This window comes from Mesocricetus auratus, unplaced genomic scaffold (assembly GCF_017639785.1).
Source record: "Mesocricetus auratus isolate SY011 unplaced genomic scaffold, BCM_Maur_2.0 Super-Scaffold_100006, whole genome shotgun sequence".
NCBI lineage: Eukaryota > Metazoa > Chordata > Mammalia > Rodentia > Cricetidae > Mesocricetus > Mesocricetus auratus.
The window spans coordinates 23,603,124-23,626,267 of record NW_024429190.1 but is presented as its reverse complement, the minus strand read 5'-3'; the positions used below and the strand labels follow the sequence as shown (position 1 = coordinate 23,626,267).

The 23,144-nt window shown below is 42.7% G+C and overlaps 1 protein-coding gene and 1 long non-coding RNA gene across 3 annotated transcripts in view; one reads left to right on the top strand and one right to left on the bottom strand.

Moving 5' to 3' along the window:
* The first annotated feature begins 3,936 nt into the window (after window positions 1-3,936).
* Fbxl5 (F-box and leucine rich repeat protein 5) overlaps window positions 3,937-23,144 on the top strand; it is a 52,970-nt gene continuing 33,762 nt past the window's right edge. Inside the window, exon 1 of one of the 2 annotated variants that reach the window (XM_040747041.1) lies at window positions 3,937-3,955. In XM_040747041.1, coding sequence (XP_040602975.1) covers window positions 3,953-3,955 — 3 coding nt within the window. In that variant the 5' untranslated portion in view covers window positions 3,937-3,952. Of the gene's footprint in view, window positions 3,956-18,841; window positions 19,018-23,144 lie in introns of those variants that run through there. The other variant, XM_040747042.1, reaches the window with a different exon arrangement.
* LOC121140810 lies at window positions 17,369-18,822 on the bottom strand. Its single transcript, XR_005877735.1, has 2 exons — window positions 17,917-18,822; window positions 17,369-17,548 (listed from the first exon to the last, which is right to left on the bottom strand). It is a non-coding gene; the product is annotated as an uncharacterized LOC121140810 (long non-coding RNA).

Genomic DNA, 23,144 nt, shown 5'->3' with positions numbered 1-23,144 from the left:
TTATTTGTCTTTCTGTGCTTGCCTTATAGTAGCCTCTTTCTAAATGAAGCTTGCTTAATAACAACGCATTAAAACATTACCACTGTTTAAAGTCATAATACAGTAAGAAGCAGATGAATTTTATCCGTTAATACTTTATTCCCCAATAAACTGTAGTTTCATTAAAAAAGCACAATATGAATAGCAGCAGCAACCATCATTAACACAACACTCACTATTTTAAAATTGGAACAATCAAACCAACTGAAAATATCTCTAGTACATGAGCAAGTTAGGGAAAAACAACAACAACAGAGACCATTGCTGGGAAAGTGAGGCAATTCTGTACATCAAACCACGAGGAAAGTGAATCAGCTTCCTCTTGCTTCATTTTAGAGGGTGTGGTGGCATGTGGTCTTGGACGGTTCACTTACTTGTGACCCAGATTCTTCAGAGGGTTCTAGAACATAAATGTGGATAGGCTGAACTCACATTCTGGTCTCCCCTCCCCAGTTTGCTTAAATGGCAGGATTTCTGTGCAGTTTTTGATGTGTCCTTCCCTCACATAAGTGTTGGTTCTACTCTGATGGTGTAATTTGTTATTACTTGTTAAAAGACATTTATGGAGCATTTGGTACACAGAACAATAGGCACTGGAGGTGGGTGGGGAGGAGTGAGACAGTTACACACTCTGAACATTAACTATGGGTACTTGGGGATTCCAATAATTTTAGATGTATTTGGTAAAGTTGTAGATAATCTAATAAAGATTTGCCAAACATTTTAGCTAAGGTAACTATTCTATTCTATTGTTAAAGGAGAAAGTGATTATGATGATATATTAGCTACTTCTACATGACTGCTACCAAAAAATTAACAGAACATCTTTGGTTCATAGGGATTTCTGTGTGTCGTGGTGAAGGATGGTGGCAGGGATGAATGCTGGAACTGTCATGTCTTGGTGATCCAGGAAGCAGAGACTATGTCCAGAACCAGAGTTGTTTTCAATCCTCAAAAGCCCACTTCTAGAGACCTTCTGGCGCATGATCACTACCTCCTAAATACCCACAAGTCCAAAGCAGTTCCACAAGATGGGGATTGAACATTCAAAACACAAAGGCTATAGAAATCCTTTCGATTCAAACCATAACATTTTAGCCCTGCCCTGCAAATGCTTCTGGCCATCTCAAACTGCAAAATGGCACTAGCTCAACTTTAAAAACTACCATAGGTTTAACCAATGACACTGTTAAAAGTCTGAAGCCTAAAGTATCTGCTAAAACTGCTGTGTACTCTTGTAAGATAAAAAACAAAGAGTTATAAGCTTCCAGCATTCAGTGATGCAGGGTAGTAATTCCCATTCCAAAAGGGAGGTGCCCAGAGGATATCCAGGAAAGACTGGATCGAAGATCATCAGAATATATTGTATGAAAAACAACTATTTTTAAAAAGGTGGAAAAAGATTTTAATTTTATTTAAATATAAAATTTAAATATTAAAAATACAAATGTTAAATCATACCCATACATTTGTTTTCTAAAATTTCAAGAATATATCCCTAAATTCAAGAGAAACTGTTCTTATATTCAGGTTATATTTATAAAGATCTTTGTTATATCCAATCCTATAGCCATGAATTAAAACAAAACCAGAAGGAAAAGCAGCAAGTTGTATAGCTTCATCATTTAGGCTCTACCCCTATGTCTCTGACCTGCTGCACATGTGGCCTGTCACCTGGGCAGGCTCCACGCAGTGCCTTCAGCTTTCCTCTGGAGACATCTCTCGCTCCTGGAATCTCCACTTCTTGGACTCTCCATTGCAATTTAGCCTTCATTTTCACAGTTTCACAAATAACCTGCCCAGGAGCTCCATTTTACATTGCCTGCCCTGGAATCTTGGTGCAAGCTGCCTGGGTCCCATAGATTTTGCATTATGCAAGCCTGCAAAATCAGCATCACATGGATAATGCTGAATTCTGCTACCATCCTGGACCCTGACTGTAGACATCTATAGATACCTACACATCTGACCTGGGAAAACACTCCCTTAGACAACCTTTCCTTGCAGTATGCTTCAGTGCCTTTCTTTCCAGGCACCTTTTCCACATTTGTATTTTCACATCTTGGAATCCTTAATGTGTGGTGTGTGGTCCTCGAGGCATTCTCTCTGTTGCCTTAGTGCAGTGTCCTAGGTTACTTTTCAATGGCTTTAATCTCTTTTAAATTGTAGACGTTTTGTCTGCAGATATTCAAGTACTTGTGCTCCTTTCCTCAGCAAAACTGCACAGTTTAAAACCTGTTCCCTTGGCCTTTTTTTCTAATTCTCACAGAAATACTGTCTAAAAGAAACAGGCAATAACCATAACACAGTCTGAATGGTATTCTATCTAGACATTTCCTACACCAACAATATTCTGCAACTTTTGCATTTGGCCTCTCTCAAATCTTTAGGGGACTAACAGAATGTAGCCAGATTCTTCTCTAGAGCATATCATGAGTGGGCTGTAGTCCAGTTCCCAATAAGTCCATATTCCCATCTGTGGGAACACCAGACCTTGAGCAGAGACCCACTTCCCCTTCTGCCTGGGAGTAGGCAGCTGTAAGACAATGTTTACTAAAAACAATACAATGCCTGGGGGCATTAAGTTCCTGGAAAAGGCCTGCCCACAGAAACCACCCTGACCTCGACCTTGTCCAAAGACTAACCACCTCTTCTGCCACGCCCAGATCAGTTTCTGGGGTCAGAGCAGAACCAGCCAGGGGAGAGGAGAGAGCAGAAGCTTCTCTGGTGGGAGCCTTTCTTAGGAAGTTTTCTTGAACCTTTTTGGGGCCTGCTTAAAGTTTTCTTTACATCGTTGAACGAGTCTCTGTGTTGTCAATCCCCGACACCCTCCGCACGTTCTCGGACACAGGCCGCGCAGCAGACGCGACACCCATCTGTCTTAGGTTTTTTTATTGCTGTGAAGAAACACCATGACCATGGCAACTCTTAGAAAACATTTAATTGAGGTGGCTCGCTTACAGTTACAGAGATTCAGTCCATTGTCATCATGGCAGGGAGTCTGGTGGCATGCAGGCAGACATATTGTTGGAGAAATATTTGAGAGTCCTATATCTTGCAGGCAACAGGAAGTTGACTGGGACACTGGGCAGTATCCTGAGCATAGGAAGTCTCAAAACCCACCCCCACAGTGATACACTTCCTCCAACAAGGCCATACCCACTCTAACAAAACCACACCTACTAATAGTGCCGCTTCCTATGAGATTATTACATTCAAATTACTTAAAAACCTAATGAGCAGGCTTTATTGCTCACATTTCTGTTAGTATTCTGATCTTTTGAATTCCCATTGAATGGCTCATTAAGCAAAGCTCACACCATTTTAAAACTTCTCTAGCTTAAACATTCAAATTCCTCCCACAGATTAATTCCAAAGTCTTAAGAACCAGTCTATAAAGGCTCTGTTAGTTACAGTCTTTGGCAAGTGACCTCCTCTATTCCTTTTATTTGTAAATTCCAGATGATAATATTGTCAATACTTGATATACTTATTCCGAGAATAAAATGATTTCATGCTCCCAAAGTCCATAGAAAACTGTCTTATAGTCAGGCATATTTGCTTCCATTTAGGGTAAATCCGTGAACAATGTAAGTCAGTGAGCCTCTCTCTACTTAAGAACCAGACTTGGTGCTGCATTTTTCAGAGGTGTTAAAAGGAGGATCAGGACTTCCAGGTCATTCTCCATTACAGAGTGGTTTTGAAGCCAGCTTGGGCTATATACTGCCTCCAAAAACAACCAGCTAAACAATCAAACAAACCTAGCCCCCACAAACAAAGCAGAAATCTATGAAAAGATGGTGTCATAATGGAGATCAAGCCCAGCCTAGGCAACCTAGCAGACCTCACTGAAATCTTAAAAAGTCAGTGATATGGGAAAAGAGAAGATTCAGCCAACTCAGCGGACAGAAAAATGGTGAGTCACATTGAATAATAACAGAAGTGAACACACTCTTTGTTTTAAGAGCATTTAACAAAATTCAGTGCCAAGTACTAACTGGTCAGTTAGCTACACAGTATTTGTGGACTGACATATTAACAATGTCCTTGTTCCAGGAGGCAAAAGTGTTCTGATTTACTCTGCTGGTAGTGAGACAGTGAACCAGCTCAAATCTGAACACAGACAATTGGAGTCCAAAGCTAAGGTGTTGAGTATTTACTACAGTTCAATCCAAACATACCCACTGGCTCTTATGATTTTAATGCCAGAGTCTAATAAGAGATAGTATCGTATTTCATACAGCTTTACATATGTAGTCATCAAGATACCTATTGTGAGGGTTTGGAAACATTCCCATAGTTGCATATGCAGCAGAGAAGAGTTGAACACAGGTTCAACTGTGTTACTGACCTTTTAAATTTAGCATAGTATATATTTAACCAACCTTCCCTGTAGGTTCTACATTCATGGATTCATTCAACCATGAACTGGAAGTATCTGTGTCTTTCTCTATGTGTATATGTGTGTCTGTGCCTGTGTCTACTGTTGTAGAGAAATTTTCTTCTCAATAGTTCCCAAACAAGTGTAGTGGTTTGAATGAGACTGTCTCCTCCAGCTTCAGGTACTTGGACACTTTGTCCCCAGTTTTGGGAACAGTACTGTCTAACTGGAGGAATTAAATCCCTAGGGGGTGGGCTTTGAGAGTCTATATAGCCTTGTCCCCCTTCCAACTCACTCTTCCTGCTTCGTTTTTGTGGTTGAAGACATCCCTCCACTTCCTGCTCCTGTTGCCATGCCTGCCACTTGCTGTCACGCCTCCTGCTATGATGGCCAGAATAAACTCATTCTACAAGCTTCTTCCATAAGCCATGGCGCTTTGTCACAGCAACAGAAATGTGATATTAAACACAGAGGAATGTGTGGAAGTATAACTCCAAATATGATGTCATTTTACATAAGAGCTTGAATATCTGGAGATTTTGGAATTCTTGAGTTGGGTGAGAGGAACTGTTCTGGAACCAGTCACTGTACTTATTACACATGGTATCCTGATACTGTATGCTTTGCGGCTACCTTATTGGGTTTGAAAAGTGGAATGGCATTTCTTAAACTTTAGTTACAAAGGGCATTATAGAATACCGGGACTTGCTCCAAATGCATTAACTCATCTGGGCGAGACTCAGATGCTACATCCTTTAAGGCTCTTAAGGTTCTGATGCAGGTTCTCCAAGGACCATACTTTGAGACACACTCTGAAGAATGTCAAGTCAATACTCTTGGCATTTAAGCTTCCTGGGTGAAGTTTTACTACAGGGGCATTTTCAGTACCGTAGAGTTTATCACATCTTATTTTTTATCTGCTATCATTTAGCTGAGGGCAAGCACGTGGCTAAGAACTATGAACAGCATGTACTCTGCCTGCTGCTATGTTGAATATTATTGTTTGCTCTGGTCCCTTTCCACTGATAACCACGTAGCTCAGCAAGCCTACGTCGCCATATTTGTTTTGTTTGTTTTTAACAAAAAATTGAATTTATTGGCACATGCCTGTGATTAATAAAATTCAAAAAAATTAAATTATACAATACACAATAAAAAACACTCTGGACAAGATTTAGCAATCAAACAAACTATAAAACTCCAGTCCACTAACTAATGAGGAAGCCCACACATGAGGAACTGGTGGAGCTCAGGGCAATATGATCAGCTGCTCCCTGCCACTTAACTGCTTGTCCTTGAAATCCAAGAGCTCACTCCCATGACCTACAAATGAAAGCAAAGCATTAAAGGCCACATGTTAGTAATGACTGAGGCTGGCTTTCTGAAAGCAGCCAATAACTGCATGCAGCAAGTTGGAAGCTGATACATTCATAAACATGAACCAAAACCAGGATATTACCTGGGAATATTACTAAGCAGGCGCCCACCGCAAATCACTCCTTATAGATTGAGAAATATTCTGGGACCACCTTTTTGCAATGCCACCTCTTATTTGTACACTAATGTCTTCCCAAGGACCAATTTGTTCCTAGAAACAATCTTGAGCTGTTTAGGGTTGGCCAAGTCAGAAAACAGTATCTAGGGAGATGTTGATTCTCTAGAGGTCACGAACCCAGAACTGGGATGGATGCAGGAATCCTGTGAGCATCATCTCCATGCAGAGCTGGGGCTGTGCCTGCAGACTGCACATTTGTTGGAGTTTGAGCTGCAGCTGAATCTACAGTGGGTGAGGGGTACTAGACCTTTGGCTGGGACTGGAGTTTATCACTGGAGTTAAATCTGCTTTTTTTTTTTTATTGAAATGCTACCAATTGGAGTAGGTCTGCAGTTTTACTTGATGGAAATGGGCCAGAGGTTGCTACACCTGGGGCTTGGCCAACCAGTCATACCCAGAATTTCCACAGAATCCTTATCAAGATGGGAAATGTACTGGTGAGATATTAGTGGAGATGGTTTCAGGATCATAGCTAACATCTGATAGGCCTGGTCACACAGGACCACCAGTGGCAGGGGCATTCATGGGGAATTGAGCACTTGTTCTGATGCACGGACAGCTGACTTCTCCTCAATTCCCTGGCATTTCTAGATGTTCTTGGGATTATCCCAAGAGTATCTAGCCCTCAGGTTCCTTAACTGCACGGGGGTGGGTGAGGGGGGCAGAGAAGAAGTGGAGCGGTCAGGGAAAGTGGAATCACACAACACACAACAGACTATGTCTCATATATGAAGTTTCACACCAATCATCAGTGCCAGCTCCATGGGTTGATCAAAGCACTGGTCAAAACGTTCTTGTAGGAGGAGCTTTTGTTCCTTGGAGAACACAGTATGTTCCTTCCGTTGCTTATTTGGAGCTTCAGGGTGAACTTACTGGTCACCATATTTCTTTGATGATTTCACAGTGTCTAGGTCATCTGGTACACTATTTGTATTCCCAGTCTTGGGAGACTTGTATCTATTGGGAGACTTGGTTTAATTGATTGGTCTGGGGGACACTTAGAGTCCCACATTCCTTTGAGGATCTGGAAGCTAATGGAGACTTGGTAGCTTTGAGGTTCCTGGAAGAAATAGGAAACTTTGACACCTTTGTATACTTAAGTTCCTTATAGGCTCTTGAGGCATCTAGAAATCTCTTTCAATATGTGCATATTGGGGCTGTTGGTAATCTGGATAAGAGGATGAGTCTTGCATAACATGGGGCCTTAAGATTTTTTAATTGGCTGGTTCTTTTGGGAGACATCTGTGCACTGGTGGACATGGAAGCATACTGGGATGTGATCTTATTGGAGAAAGTTCATGTCCTGAAGAACCCTATATATCAGCAGGCTCTCCCATCTCTACCAGATCCCTAGTAGTGGTTCATCGGATTTGTTTTTAGTGAGAAATAAAATTCAATAATTGTGATAGATGAGACCATTGGCTAAATCCTACTACCTATCTCAATTTAGATTGCCTCATCTGTTGACAGAACCACCTTTCAATGTTTTAAGACAGCATTGTGCTAGAATATGGCCAATCTCTCAATAGGCATGTCTATCATCAGTACATAATGCACCCTTTACTTTGGAGAGGAATAAAATATTAATATTATGCTATGGATAAAGGAAAGACTATTATTTCATAGGGCTAGGAAAGATATGATTAGAAGGTATTGTATGAAAAAGTATATAAAACTAATAATAATAGTAAAAGAATTGGCTTGAAGTTAATTTTTATCAGGGTCTTTAATATGGGCTTTACAAATTTTGGAGGAAACAATTGTCTTTTTTTTTCATATCAATTGTGTCTTTATGGTGAGATCTGCCTGTCTGAGGTTAGATCTTTAGTTAAGACTTGTTGGTTTTGTTCTTTTAATTCAGGTTACCTCTTTTCTTATGTTGGATTAATTTCAGTGTTCAAGAGAGACTAGATTGTAGTATAGTTGTGATGGTATTTCAGCCTCTTAAACTGGAATTCCAGGTATCTGGCTCTGTCTTCAGTCTGCCCCTACTGGTTGAGTACAGACTGCAGCAACCAGTAGTTAATCCATTCTGAGTAGCAGATGACTTAAAAACAAACTCTGGTAGGTGTTGATTAGTTTAGGGAGTAAAGAGACCCTAATTATACTGTATATAGTAATATGTTAGTATAAATGCAAAAGAAAGAAGAGGTTAGTAATCACCATGAGACCAGGGATGAGTATTAGGTCACATGGGAAGTAGAGGAGAGGGACATACATAGGGGTGGAAATAATTGGGGCAAATGAAGAATAGGGTGAATATGTGGCATTTTGGTTAATAGTAGGCTGTAAAGAGGGGTCAACCTCTGGGCTTTGGGAGATGTAACAGTAAGAGGAATGAGTACGGGAAGGGGGAAGAAAATAGGAAAATGAAAGTGACTGAGTTGGAGATAGAGGGGTGGGTATGCTGGTTAGCTCAAGTGTGTGAAACAGCACAGGTGCAAACAGTAGGGACAGTGCTGTCTTGCTTCAATGCCCTGCTTCATCACATAGATAAGAAGTAACTATAGGGTGTGGGACAGCTGGCGATAATGGGATCACTGGCAGATGGGGATGGCTGAAGTGGCTGGTAGCGCTGCTTCACAGTTAAGAGCACTTGCTCTTCCAGAGGTCTCAGGTTTGAGTGCCATCGTCCAGGTGGCGGTTCAGAGCCATCCAGATGCCCTCTTCTGACCTCCATGGGCATTAAGCATGCATGTGGTACACATACATACATGCAGACAAAACACCCACACATATAGTAAAGTGAATATAAACTTTTTATAAATAATAGCTAGAGTAGGGAAGGAGAGATGGGTGGAAATATAAGAAAAACGAGATTAGCGGTCTAAATGTAGCACAAATAATAAAAATCTGGAGATAGATATTGGGGTTATCTAGTGTGGCTGGCTTTGCATTCTGTCTCCAATGATTTTATTAGATCGTAAACAATATATATCACTACACTTGAAAGTTGATGTCCTTTCCTTAACTGATCCACAGCTTTACTAGCTGGGCCCAGGTCCAGACTGTGCTCCTCCTGCATTTAAATAGTCCCATTCTTCTCTTGTGGACTCCAGATCTACTTGTGAATGTTTTCTTGACTATTGTATGGTCTGTTGAGAGCTGAGTCTATCAACTGCCCAGACTCAGTCGCTGTGGTCCCACAGAGTCAGAAGCAGCTGGTGGTTATATGGTGCCCCTCAATGTGTAGACTTTATGCTTATCTCCCACAGCTTTGTCTTTCCCTGTTGGGGTTCTGATGGTGGCCTTGGAAGCAGTCATTGGGAGCCCTTTCAGTGAAATCCCTAAGACTCTGCTTTTGTAGAGTTTGTGGTCAGAGTCTTTTAGTCTAGTTTGCCTGGAGGAAAACACCCCTAGAGCAATGGAGCTGTCAGGTCCAGCTGTAGATAAAGAAAGCTTGTGGCCAGATAATAGAAGGAATTGTTTGAGATGTTGAGCAAGTCAATTCCAGGTCTGAAGAAGCAGCTGATGGAGTGATAAAATATCCCTGCTCCCTCTTTTTCCTAAGCTGTAATCAGCTACTCCATATGATGTGGCTTCTATTTCACTATCTTACCCTGAAGTTCTTATTTCATTTTTTTTGTTTATGAATATTTACCTGCATGTATGTTTGTGCACCATTTGCTTATTTAATGCCCAGAAGGTGGCCAGAAGGGGGCATCGGATCCTCCAGAACTAGAGTTGCAGATTATTGTGAATTACTCTGTGGGTGCTAGAACCCAAACCTAGATTCTCTGTAAAAATATCAAGTGCTCTTTACCCCAGAATCATCTCTTCTCTTCAGGAAGAGTTTTTTGTTTTGTTTTTTAAATAAAACAGCATGGAGCTGGTGAGACAGGCAGCTCAGAACATAAATCCTGACAACCTGAGTTCTATCTAGAGACTCACTAGTTGGAAGGAGCGAATTGGCTCCCATAAGCTGTCTTCTGACACGCGCTATCCTTGGGCTACCCCAAGAGCTCTTTGTTGTTGCTAACCCTGAACATGAGAGGAGAATGGCCAAATCTACTACAGTCCGATTAAAGCAAGCTTTACTTTAGAGGTGCACCCAAGACTGGCAAGCTGGTTGTCTCACCCTAAGTCTGGGTTTGAGAGATCAATCCCTTACTGGCTTTTTAAGGTCCCCTTTATGGGGAAAAGTTGAAGGTTAATAGAAAACAGCTGTAAGTGTTCACAGGGGTGAGATAATTGGCTGTTAGAAAAAATACAATGAAAGGTAAAAGTAAAACTATGTATCACCTGGAAGGGGAGTGATCACAGGCATAGAGCAAGGTATCTTGAAACCACATGCTGTAAGGCAAAGGGCAATCGTACATCATGGGACCATGAGTTCGGTGCTGGTTGAAAAACCATCTTTTGTAGGGCACATTAGGTTTAGCAAACAGAAACCTATTCTTAAGTAGAAATAGAGACCTAGTCTTGTAAGGCTTGGGGACTTAACAATGCGGCTCCTGTTCTGGTTTCACAGTATGTGTGTGATGTGCCCCAGAATAAATGAATTAGTATAATAAATGAACCAATAACAAAAATACTTTTAAAATAATTCAAGGGCTAAGAGTAGAGTGCATGCTTAGCATGCACAACTCACTGAATTTTATACCCAGTCCCTAAAAGAAAAAAAATCAATCACAAACATAGCAGTTTTATTATAATCCTGTATACAAGGAAAATGATTAAAGTAACTCAAAAAAAGTCCCCTTGGTGAGGACATTTTTGGACAGTGAATGACCTGGTCAGTTACTCTGGTCACACCAAGAAATAATTGGTTGTAGGTAATGTAAGTATTGACTAACTTATCTGCTTGTTAATGGTGATTGATTTCTAGGAACAGGCTGGTACTTACCTGACACAGTTATTTTTGTCACATACTGTAGATTAGTTAGTATTAATTTGTTAGTGCCCCCTTATCATTTAGCAGCATTCCAGACCAAGGCTGCAGTTGAGAAAATGGGTTCCTAGGATGGAACTGTCTAGGCAGTAGCTGAGGTAACATTAGAATCAAGCCAGTGTTTCCTATTCATGGCTGTTTCAGAGCAGTGATTAGTCAGTCTGTAGGAATCCTTGTTGTTTTGCCCACATGGTTCTTAGCCTTGTAAATTTTCAGGCAATTAATTTATATAATTATATATTTTTGAGCTCTGGTATAAAGTGTGTGTGTGTGTGTGTGTGTGTGTGTGTGTGTGTGTGTGTGTGTGTGTGTCCGTCCCCATCTCAGTCAGAGCTAGTGAGGAAGGAAACAGATAGGTATTTCCGTAAACATTTCCCTGTCTTTGGATGGAGTTAGGCAACTACCTGCCAGATTTCATCATTACAGTGACTAAATCCAACAATTTACAGGAAGCTTATCTATCGCTCTTTCATTCTAGTTGCTTGAGATACTTCTTACTACAAGGTAAAATAGCTGGGTTGAGCTGGCTATGAAACAACCACCTTCCCTCAGGCTCTCACACCCTGCAGAACAGGCCAGAATAGATGTGTTGATTGGAAGTCCGAGCTGGCACTGAGTTGACAACATTTATTAAGAAAAGGAGAGGATGGTTCTCCTTTGCTTTACCACTAATATCCACTTATAAATGAATAGTACCATGTTGACCCAGTAACAAAGCTAAATAACAAAGAGGGCTGTCAGGGGTTGGTTTGCAAGAATCTCACTGTGAAGGGGAAATATAATGGACATTGTCAGTGGACTGGGGGCAGGGGTGGATAGGATGGGAACAGCCAGGACCAGGGGCAGTGAGGATGGAGGGAGAGAATACTGGGAGAGACTTCTGGAATCTGGGGGTATCTTTTGGATGAACTAGAAACCTAGAGCAATGAAAAATCCCAGGAATCTTCAAGGGTAACCCTAGCTAGGACTCCAAGCAATGAGGACAATGAAGCCTGAACCGGTCATCTGCTGCAACTATGCAAGACTTCCAGTGGAGGGATTGGGACACCAACCCAACCACAAATCCTTGGACTACAATTTTTCCTGCCTACAAGATGTGCTGGCATAAAGATGGCATAGAAATCGTGGGAGTGACAGTTAATGATTGGCCCAAATGCACATTCTTACAATGAGAGGGAGCCCAGCCCCTTCCCCAGGGCCAAACCACAGAGACCTAGGATAGGCCAAACATGAATGAAAACAAAAAGTCAATGAAATGATTCCTATTGATATTCTGCTATGCTCATAGATAGATGCCTAGCCCAACTGTCATCAGAGAGGCTTCACCCAGCAATTGAAAGAAACAGAAGCAGAGACCCACAGCCAAGTATTAGGCAGATCTCAATGAATTCTGTGGAAGAGGGGGAGGGAGGATTGTAGGACCCAGTGGTGTCAAGGCCCCCACAAAAACCCCACAGAATCAATTAACATGGGCCCACAGGAGCTCACAGAACTCACAGGAAGCCTACACGGGACTGACCTAGGCCCTTTACATATATGATCCAGTTGTGTAACTTGGTCTTCATGTGAGACTCCTAACAGTGAGAGCAGGGCTGTCTATGACTGTGTTGCCTGCTTTTGGGATCCACATCTCCTACCAGACTGCTTCATTCAGCCTTAATAGGAGAGGAAGTGCCCAGTCTTACTGCAACTTGATATCTTGATATGCCATAGGTGGCCTGCCTGTATCAGAAGAGAAACAGTGGAAGAGAGGTAGATGGGGGCGGACTGAGAGGAGGGTAAACTTTGATTGGGATATAAAAAAAAAACCAAAAAAACAAAACAAAAAAAAGAGGCCGGGCGGTGGTGGCGCACGCCTTTAATCCCAGCACTTGGGAGGCAGAGGCAGGCGGATCTCTGTGAGTTCGAGGCCAGCCTGGTCTACATGAGCTAGTTCCAGGACAGCCTCCAAAGCCACAGAGAAACCCTGTCTCGAAAAACCAAAAAAAAAAAAAAAACAAAAACAAAAACAAAAAACCAAAAAAAAAAAAAAAGAAAAAAAGAAAAAAGAAAAAAGAAAAGGAGAGGGGATGAACATTATTAAAGTACATTGTATGAAATTCTTGAAAAATTAATAAAATATTATGTTAAAATAATATGAGAGGCTGACCTGAGCTAGTGAGAGATCACTGACTCTTATCTGGACAAATGGGGCTACTACATAAGCCTTAACCTATAGGTGACAATGGTGCGGTTGGGACAATATATGAGGTCACTGGCAGTGGGTCCAAAATCTAACTCTAATGCACAAACTGATTTAGTGGAGCCCATTCTACATGGAGAGATACTTTGCTCAGCCTAGACACAGGGATGTGGGGGGTGGAGAGGTGCCTTGGTTCTGTCTCAATGAGATGACAGGACAGACTTAGTAGACTTTCTTAGGGAGGCCTTACTCTCTCCAAAGAGCAAATGAGAGGTGGGGAGGGGAGTGGGGGGAGCAGAGGAGTGAGGGGGAATGGAAGTTGGAATGTAATAATAAATAAATAAATAATAGTAATATTAAAAAACAAAAATAATAATAGGAGAGGTTGAAATGTCAGGGTGTTTCTCTGTCCTTGTCTGGCTTGAACAAGGTAGGGGAGGGGAGGATAGGGGATAGACTACTCATATCCTAACAGTTAAAGCAAGCAAACAAACAACAACAACAAAAACAACAAAACCACCAACCAAAAACAAAAAGCCTAAGAGACATGATACACAGATATGTTTAGGAAATGGAAGGATCTTGTATGGAGTGTTTGCAAAGAAACATGGGCCTCTCTAGACATCATATCTCTGTATCTGAAACAAAACAAACCATGATTTTATCTTCTAACCTTTCTCAACAAAAGGAGATCTAAAAGGTAGGCATGGTTGTGCATGCTTGTAATCTCAGAACTTAGGAAACTGAAACAAGAGGATTGCTACAAGTTACTAGCCAGCATGGGCTATACAGCCAGACTCTGTCCAAAGAAAGAGAAAAATGGCCCAAGGGGGAGGAGAAGGGGTTGTACTAAGGAGTAAGGTACCATCCACATTTGGATACTTGAGTAGTTTATTGTATGGTTTGCTCCTCTCTGGAAACCAAAGCAAGGCCGTATTCTGCTTACTCCATTACTAATAGAACTTATTCTCTTAAGTGCTAATAAAAGTCAACTTTGGTTCCAGCTCAGAGGTTAACAGCACATATTATTAAGTATGCAATATGTTGATATAAACTAATGACAGAAATTATCTGGATATAAGGTTAAATGCATAAGGCATGAATTTAGACCCTAATATTGTTCACTCACTAACTCTATGATATTGCACAAGCCAATGCTTGTCATTGGACATCATCGTCCCTTTCTGATGATGTGGGATGCCCTTCTGTATGCTGTGAATATGTTTTATTGCCATTTGTTTACAAAGAAGCTAATTTGGTCAATAGCCAGGCAGAATAGAGGCAGGGTCGAGAGAAGACACCAGTAGCCACCAGGGAAGCAAGATGTGAGGTAACAAGCCACAAGCTCTGCAATAAAATAGAGCATAATAGAAATGGATTAATTTAAGTCATAAGAGCTAGTTAATAGCCGGGCGTTGGTGGCGCACGCCTTTAATCCCAGCACTCGGGAGACAGAGGCAGGCGGATCTCTGTGAGTTCGAGGCCACCCTGGTCTACCGAGCGAGTTCCAGGACAGCCTCCAAAACAGTGCAGAGAAACCCTGTCTCAAAAAAACCAAAAAAAAAAAAAAAAAAAAAAAAGAGCTAGTTAATAATAAGCCTGAGTTAATAGGCCAAACAGTTTGTAATTAATATTATAGGCCTCTGAGTGGTTATTCAGGAACTGGCAGGTGGGAGAGAAATGTCTGGTTACACTGTTTAGTGGAGTAAATATAACTGTTGACATGAAATTACATATGATGATGTGGAAAACATCCTAAATGCATGAGGCATGCATTGCTGTATTGCAATTACTGATTTTAGTTCTATGTAATTTTTTCTTTCCTGTTTTCTGTTCTCTGCTGATTTTCCTCATCTTTAAACGTTTTTAAATAAGTTTGTGCATGCATGTGTGAATGCATATGCCATGACATACTTGTGAAGGAGATCAGAGGACAGCTTTCAGGAGGCAAGTGTTTCCTCCTACCATGTGGCCCCAAGCAGTCAAATACAGGTCATCAGGTTTGGTCACAAGCACCTTTACCTGCTGAGACATCTGGTTCTTCCTCCTCTTTTTATTTCTATCAAATCTGATGCTTTTTTTTTCTATTTCCTCTCTTCTCTAGCTTTTTTATGCCTTTAAATAAGTCCACCTCTTTCTCTGAGTATCAGGAACTACATCTAGGGAACAGAATCCCATACCTTCAGAAAAGGGCACACTATGTAGTACCTGTATTCCAATATGATGAGCTATTCTTCATACAAGAAGGGAATCATGTTGCAGACATGCTCCATCTGTCAGCTGTCCGTTGCTGTAACCATGGTGGCAGTAGGTGGCAAAAATACTCAACTCATGGAAGGGACTTGAAAGAAGCTAGAGTTCCTGTGTGCCCTTTAAGATTACCCTCCCCAATGACTGAGTGAACTCTGTCTACCTCTGAAAATTTCTACAACTTCTCCAACACACTATGAATTGGGGACCATACCTTTAAAATGTGAGCTTTAAAGGATATTTAGGTAAATCACAACAAATGCAAACTTGCAATTGTAAAAAAAGGACACCAAGACTAATGGTGCATACAAAACAGACCCCAATTAGGAAAATGTCCAAGATGAGACAAGGCCCCAAGCCTCTGGTAATTATACGGGTTTTAAAGGGAGCTGGTACCTACTTCAGGTAGTTAGGGAGACCTCACCTTTTGTACCCTTCCCCCATGGGAGTCTGTTGACCTGCTTGTGACTAGGAGCTTCTAGCAAAACTCCTCTGTTCCCTCCTCCCAGTAAGGCCTACATGCAAGTTCCTGTTTTCTGTCCATCCTTATTGTCTTAATGCTAATTTCCTTTTTTTTTTTTTTTTTTTTTTTGCCCACCCTTTGCTGGAGGGCCCTGGGAACACAGGCTTCTGACCTTGGTGGTTTTTCCACCATACCTGCCTTTGGTATATAAAGCTCCACCCTTGTTAAAATAACTGCCATTCTCCTTGTAAGAATGAGCCACTGTCTTTGTATTCATTTACATCCTTAGCCCTTTCCCTTGGATCATTGTGAAGTGTTGTAGCCCCATAGCTTCGTACACTGGTAGCCTGCTATACTCACTAAGGTAATGGGGTTTGTGTGTATCACGTAAGGTTTACTCTAAAAAAAAGAGTAGTTTCCCAGTGACAGGCTGGGAAACTTAAGTCTCAGGATATTGCATACTGTATTTGTTACTTTTATTGCTGATATAACCAAATACCTAACAATAAACTGTCACGCGATACTTTTTTTGTTTTGTTTTTCAAGACAGGGTTTCTCTGTATTGTTTTGGAGCCTATCATGGAACTCACTCTGTAAAACAGGCTGGTCTCGAACTCACAGAGATCCACCTGCCTCTGCCTCGAGTGCTGGGATTAAAGGCGTGTGCCATCGATGCTTTTTGTATACTGTAAAGATGTGTCTCTGCCTACGGCACATTCTGATTAGTTAAATAAAGAGTTGAATGGCCAATAGCTAGGTAGGAGAGAATAGGCTGGACCTCCAGGCAGAGAGAGTAAGTACCTCAGAATCAAGGTGCACAGGAAATGCCAGCAAGACATGGAGGAGTCAGACAAACAGAATGGAGAGGCAAATGGTTCTAGGGATGTATAGCAAACTACACAGACAGGACTATGTGAATAAGACATACAAAATGGTGTATTTATAGTTAAAATAGAAAATCATAAGAATGCTAAGTGATTTCCTCATTTGTTCTTTACTCAGATAGTGTTCCAACTTCTGAGGATAATCTTATCTAGCTCTATAGAACTGGTGCACTTGAAGTCTTATTCTTGGCCAGGCATTGGTGGCACACGCTTTTAATTCCAGCACTCGGGAGGCAGAGGCAGGCGGATCACTGTGAGTTCGAGGCCAGCCTGGTCTACAGAGCAAGTTCCAGGACAGCTTCTAAAATAATACAGAGAAACCCTGTCTCAAAAAAAAAAGTCTGATTCTGTATTCTAAGATAGGTAGAAAGATCAGGATGGGATAAATAAAGCATAAACAAGTGTTTTTAAGTAGAGGCAAAGCTTTACTGAAACAGCAGAGAAAAGAAGGGGAAACATACTGAGACAGTACTTGAGGGAGGGAAAGGAGAAATCTGTTAAGACCTTTTCAGTTCAGTAAGCCATTTTTTTTCTTCCTTTTCTTCAGTCACCTTTTTTCCAACTACCACAGCACACAGGAGTGAACTTATTGCCAGACCTAGATTCATGTGGCCAGAATTGTCACTGGTTTGTGAAACCATGGGCAATGTCTTTGTTAAGTATTAGATCCCTGGTTGCTGGGTTCCTCTGCAGCTCATAAGCAATAAGCCAAATCAGACCGAGTTAATAAATCCAGATTTAATAAACAGGGCAATACAAAGCAGAGCACTCCCCGGTGGGGCTCGGAAAGCAGGGGAGAGACAGAACACCACGGCACACGTGGCAGATCTATGGTCTGGGTCTTAAATAGTCGGTAGGGTGGTCCCTGGCATCTGCATAGGAGAGCTGCTGATCGCAGGCTTTCTGGAATGAAGCAGGGTTTGGGGAGAGAGAGATGGGGGAGGGAGATTAAGGAGGAGTTTCCAGCAGAACAGTTTAATTTTCTAACATTGTTTACAGACATTGTGATGAGCCAGGCACTCCTATATGCACTTCAAATATATAAATTTAGTTCTCCTTAAATTCTTAAGTAGGGATACCCTCTCCCACCCCTAGTTTTATAGAAGAGAATATACTTTGGTCGGACACGAAGTCCTGTAGCTTTCCTAGGTAAGTACAACAAGGGTTTTGTGAAACAACCTAATTTTCATCTCGGGGAGTCTTGTTTTCCTGCTCACCTTGCATTGTTAATATCAAATGCTAAGATTAGAACTACACAGATTCGCTCTTACCTCCTTCTACCCATTTTGAACATTTGAGTCCTTTTAGCTGTTGTCATGAATTGGTGGTGGAGGTACAAAGGTGAATATAGTACATCTTCTGTTTACTGTCCTGAAGTTTGTGGCTATTAACACATCATTCACAGGTTCTCAGCCTTGCCCTCGGTTCTCCTATTTTTCCATCAGTCCTAAAGCCACAGTTGAGAGCTGCTTCCACTAAGTGGGAAAAGTCTACTGGAGGGCTTAGACGAGGAAAGATGAAGTGTAGGGGCGAGACCTACTGGCTTTTCTCTGGGCAGTGACCTCATTCAAGGCCCTTTCTTCCCGTCTGAGGTTCTTCGGCTTAAAATGGCGGGATTCGTGCTAAGGCTCTTTCCCTACTAGACGGCCATGATGGCTCGCCCTTCCCCCACCAGGCTCATCTGGCCGCCCTGGGACTGTTGTTCCCGAGCTAAGGGGTCTGGCCTTCTTCTGGCATCTCCAGTTCTCCATGGCCAACCTCACACCCTCACACCAACGCTCCGCGCCGGGGCGTGACAAGGGGCTGCCATGTCTCCAGACCTCAGCCACAGCGCGGAGGAGGCTCGGCTAGCAGGGCTCAGGCGCCCGGGCCAAGCAAACCCAGAGGCGGCGAAGGCGGCTGGGCGCTCGCAGCGCTCACAGTCACCCGGGTCGGAGAGCTTAGGCTCGACCCGACCAGGCAGGTCAGCTGCCCGCACCTCAAGTCCCGCAGGAGCACCCGCCTTGAGGAGAAGAAACGGTCCGGGTTCTCCACAGCCCTGGGGGAGGGACGAGCACGCCGACGGGAGGCGGAGGCCGTACGCCTCAGCGCGCGCGGGTCACGTGGGCCGCAGCACCGCACGGCGGCGGCCCGCGCGCTCCCGCGTCACGGCCCGCGGAGCTGCCCGGGCGCGCGCGCCGACGGGGCGGGCGCATGCGCAGGGGGGCGCGCCGCCTCTGCCCCGCGGCGAGGGTGTCTATGGAGAGGCGGCGGCCGCGGCTGCTGGGGCGGACGCTGAGGCAGTGGCGATGGCTCCCTTCCCCGATGAAGTGGACGTCTTCACCGCTCCGCACTGGCGGATGAAGCAGCTGGTGGGGCGCTACTGCGACAAGGTAACGGAGCGCGGGGCAGAGGGCGGCGCGGAGGAGCGGGCGGGTTCCGGGCGGCCTGGCCTGCGCGCCTCCCGCTACCCCCGCGTTGGCGCCGCGCGTTCAGCCGCCCGCGCCCCGTCAGCCGCGCGCCCCCCGCACCTTCCCGCCGGGGCCCCGGGAAGCCCGCGCCGGCCGCGGCCTGGGACGTGCCCACGGGGCGCGCGGCGCCTGCCCAGCGTCCTGCTCGCGGGTCTGGCCTTGTGCGGGGCGGGGGGCGGTGAGGGGCGCTCCCGGCCGCCCGGAGCCGTCGCCGCTGTCCCTTTAGGGTTGGGGAGACCCGGGTCGGTCGCCCACGGGGGCTCCCGGTCCGCAGGCCGCTCCTGCGGTTGCTCGCCACCGCGGGACTGCCCGCCCGGCCCCTGCGGGCTCTTGGAGTTGCGTTGCAAACACAGCGTCCCCCGTCTGGATCTGTGACTTGCTTCCCGGCTCCACGGGCTGCGTCTGGCAGCCACCGGAGCGGGCTTCTTTTCCCTGCCAGTGTCGCTCTGGCTTGGTTCAGCACGCAAGCCCGGTGCAGGGGCCGGGGAAGACCTGCGGGTTACATTTCTGCTTATCTTTTTCCCTTCCAGCGTTTATTTTCCCCGAATATCTAGTCCTTGTAGATTTTGTAGATTTTGGTTTTAAGACAGCTAGCTGTGCCTCTGTTGGACTTTTTACTGACATCAAGTGATACGGTGGCCTTAGGAAAAGTTGGTTTGCTGTGGAACTAGTTTTGGACTTTAATTGATTTCGCCTAAATTGAATTACTTTTGTGGAGATGGGTCGAAGGCCTTTTTTCTTAAAATCCCCATTTGTCAGTTTATGTTTGGAAGGTCATATGTGTGTAAACTGAGCAAGTCATGTGTTTGGTAAGAATGAACCAAATAGGTAGCTGTTAAGTAATTATTACTTAAACATACATATAAATTTGAATTTTCAGAAATTACACAGAATTAGCACCACTGTAAACAGCAAGTAAGAGTTGTCCTACAACCCAGAGAGCCCGGTGTCTTCACTGGTAGGTCACAGAAAGACCGGCAATTTGAAGTTTCAGATCTTAGCATTCCTGCCGCACAACCATTTCTCTCCATTTTGGGAAAAGAAAAAACAAAACAAAACAAACCCCGTCCAAATCAGGTTTACCTTAAACACACTGTTAAGGATCATGGTTCTCCACTTGGTTGCTTATTAATTAACCACAAAGCTCTTTAAAAGCCGACCCCATTCATATTGTAATGTCTGAACATGGAACCCAGATATGAAGTATAATTTTGAGCTCTCAGGTGAGAGTAGTGTACAGCGAGGGCGATTATCTCTTACCCCGGGGAAGTTTAAGGACTGGCTAAGCCTTGAGCAGAAGAGTATAATCTTGCATTTTTTAGTTAATGGTTTTGTTTTTCTAATCTCCACCTTTTGGATTTATTTTTTCCCTCACACTATGCTTTAATTTCAGGCAAGGAAAAACTTTTTTCCCCACATTTCTTAAAAAGCAAAAGGTGAATTTAGTGAGGACTGATTAAATCCAAGTGTTTCTTTGGTTTTGTCAAGAGGGAGTCCAGAGACCCTCTGGTGATAATGGAAAAAGTTGTCAATTTGTTCACTTCCCTAGGAGCTTTCTGGTATTTAAGATGTTTCAGATTGCCCAAGAATTATGACCATCCCAAATAATCAAAGTTTATAATGTACTACTGAGTCTCTTTAAAGACAATATTCTTTTGTTTTGCTACTGTTTTTGACACAGTTTCCTCCCCTAGTTCAGGCTGGCCTTGAGAACTCACTACATTGCACAGACTGGCCTTGAACTTCTGAGCTTCCTGCTTCTACCTTCCAGGTTCAGGAATTACAGGCATTTGTCATCCCACCGGGCACAGTCATTATTTTTGTGTCTCTTGGTGTTTGAGAACATTTAAGCAAAATTTGAAAATGCAGTTGACCTAAAGAAAATGAACCAAATAAGATTCTTCTCAGTAGTTAAGTGTTCCCTCTTGCATAACCAGTTTAATAGAGCATTTTTAATTTGGTATTGCTTTAGTCCAAATTGGCTCTGATTTGTTCCCAGCATTGTATAAAAATCATTAATTCTGAATTAATTGCATGTAGTTGATGGAATTATTGCTTATATTCCTCAAGAATGCTAAAAATGTCAGTTTTCTTAACTATGACCAAGGTAGTTCAGTGAAGAAAAAAGAACTGCACAGTAATGTCCATCATTTCTTCTAGTTACCAATGACCAGTGGAAGGTTCTCTGGATTTCCTTTGTGAGCAAAAGTGGGAAAATAACTTTTTTGAATGTAGGCTAGCCTTAAAGAATTTTAAAGAGTTGTTTGGTTAGTTTGTCACTTCAAGTTTTGTCATCGTCATCTTTCTTTGAGTTGTATAGATCAAGGATATCTGATCCAAATAACCTGCAGTAAAACTGCAAAATGAGAACTAGTCTTTGGTTAAAGCTAAAAAGTACAAAGTTTGTTATTTTACTGTATTCTTAATATTGCCTAAGAATCTGAGAACTATAAAGATTTCAATTTTATTCCCAGTATTGAACTTGTAAAACATAGTATATTCACAAAATGATTTTTTTAGGAGCATCAAATCAGTTTTTCTATGCTTTGAGTAATTTACTTAGAGCGAATTATTAAGTTGTTACAGATTATGTTAAATATTTTCATATAATAGTCTAATGTGATGCCTGTGGATTTTCTTTATAAAAAAAAGTCATCCAGACAAAACGCAAGCTTTGGGAAGGGGAAAGTGGATGCAAAGCCCCCCCCCCCAACCTAGAAGCTATTTGCAACTGATTATTCCTGGTTTTCTCTAATGGATTGACTCTGGGTATATCTACTACACTCTTTTTGTTAGTTGACAACCACAAAACAGACACACACTCTCTCTCTCTCTATATATATATGTATGTATATATATACATATATATATAGTGTGTGTGTGTATGTGTATGTCTGTGCACACTTTTGTCTTGGTATTTTTGTCTAACTGGTTTTGTTAGTTTGTTTTTGAAAAAGGTGGTATGGTAAGGTTTCTTTATCTCTGCTATGCAGACTACAGGCCTTTGACGAAAGGAAAACTATTGTTTCTGTATCATACCTGGGGATTTGTAGGCCTGGACTGCTCAGGTGAGGGCTTATGTAAGCTAGTGATAGTTCCATAACAACCCAAGTCAGTAGTACTAACACTCCCATCTTAATTTTCTTCATCGGAAGCTGTGGTAGTTTTTTATTTGTCTTCTGAGAATCTTGCTTCATAATTCACTTGCCTCTCAAATGGTAGATAATCCTTTTCCCATTTCCTTCCCAATTTTCAGCATTCCCTTCAATCCTCAAAACCTAATTTCACTAATTCTTTTCTGACTGCTCTGTAGAAGTTTCTGTTGGCATTGTGAGATGTGACCACTGTTCTTAGGAGTTCACAGTTTCATACAAACTATCATCTTTGATAATAAGAAACGCAAGAAGAGTGCAGCGGGAGCAGAAGGAGTGAAGTACATGGTCAAGTCCACAGTAAACGTGGGGGTAGTCTCTGCAGGGATTTCTGACAACAGTTTGTGCTCTCTACAGAGATCCAGACACATACATAAACAAGGTATAAAAATGTTGAAGTGAGGGGCTTGTGAGATGGGCGCAGCAATTAAGGGCAATAGTTGCTCTTCCAAAGGACCCAGGTTCCATTCCCAGCACTAACATAGCAGGTTGAAAGAGTCTGTAGCTCCAGTTCTCGGGATCTGATGTTTCCTTCTGTCCTCCACAGGCATCAGGTGTGCATGTGGTGCATAGACATACATGCAGCAAGGCACTACCCCACCAGTTAAGAAGTTAAGTGGTGAAAGCAGTTAGGGAGTGCCTGAGCTTTCAAGTAAGAGCATTAAAAAGTGTCATCTACTTTTATCACTTATAAAAGAAGAAAGTAAACGTAAGGTTGAATAAATCACTTTCAGAAACTGGAATGTAGCTGTACGGTCAGGTTTTTTTTCCCATTTTTCCTATGTACCTGTAAAAATGTACTGGCATTTGGGAAGATTGACTCAGTGAACATAATGCTGAATTTTGAGCTGAGAGGAAGGAAAAGGTAGTTTAATGGATTCTTACTACATACTGACA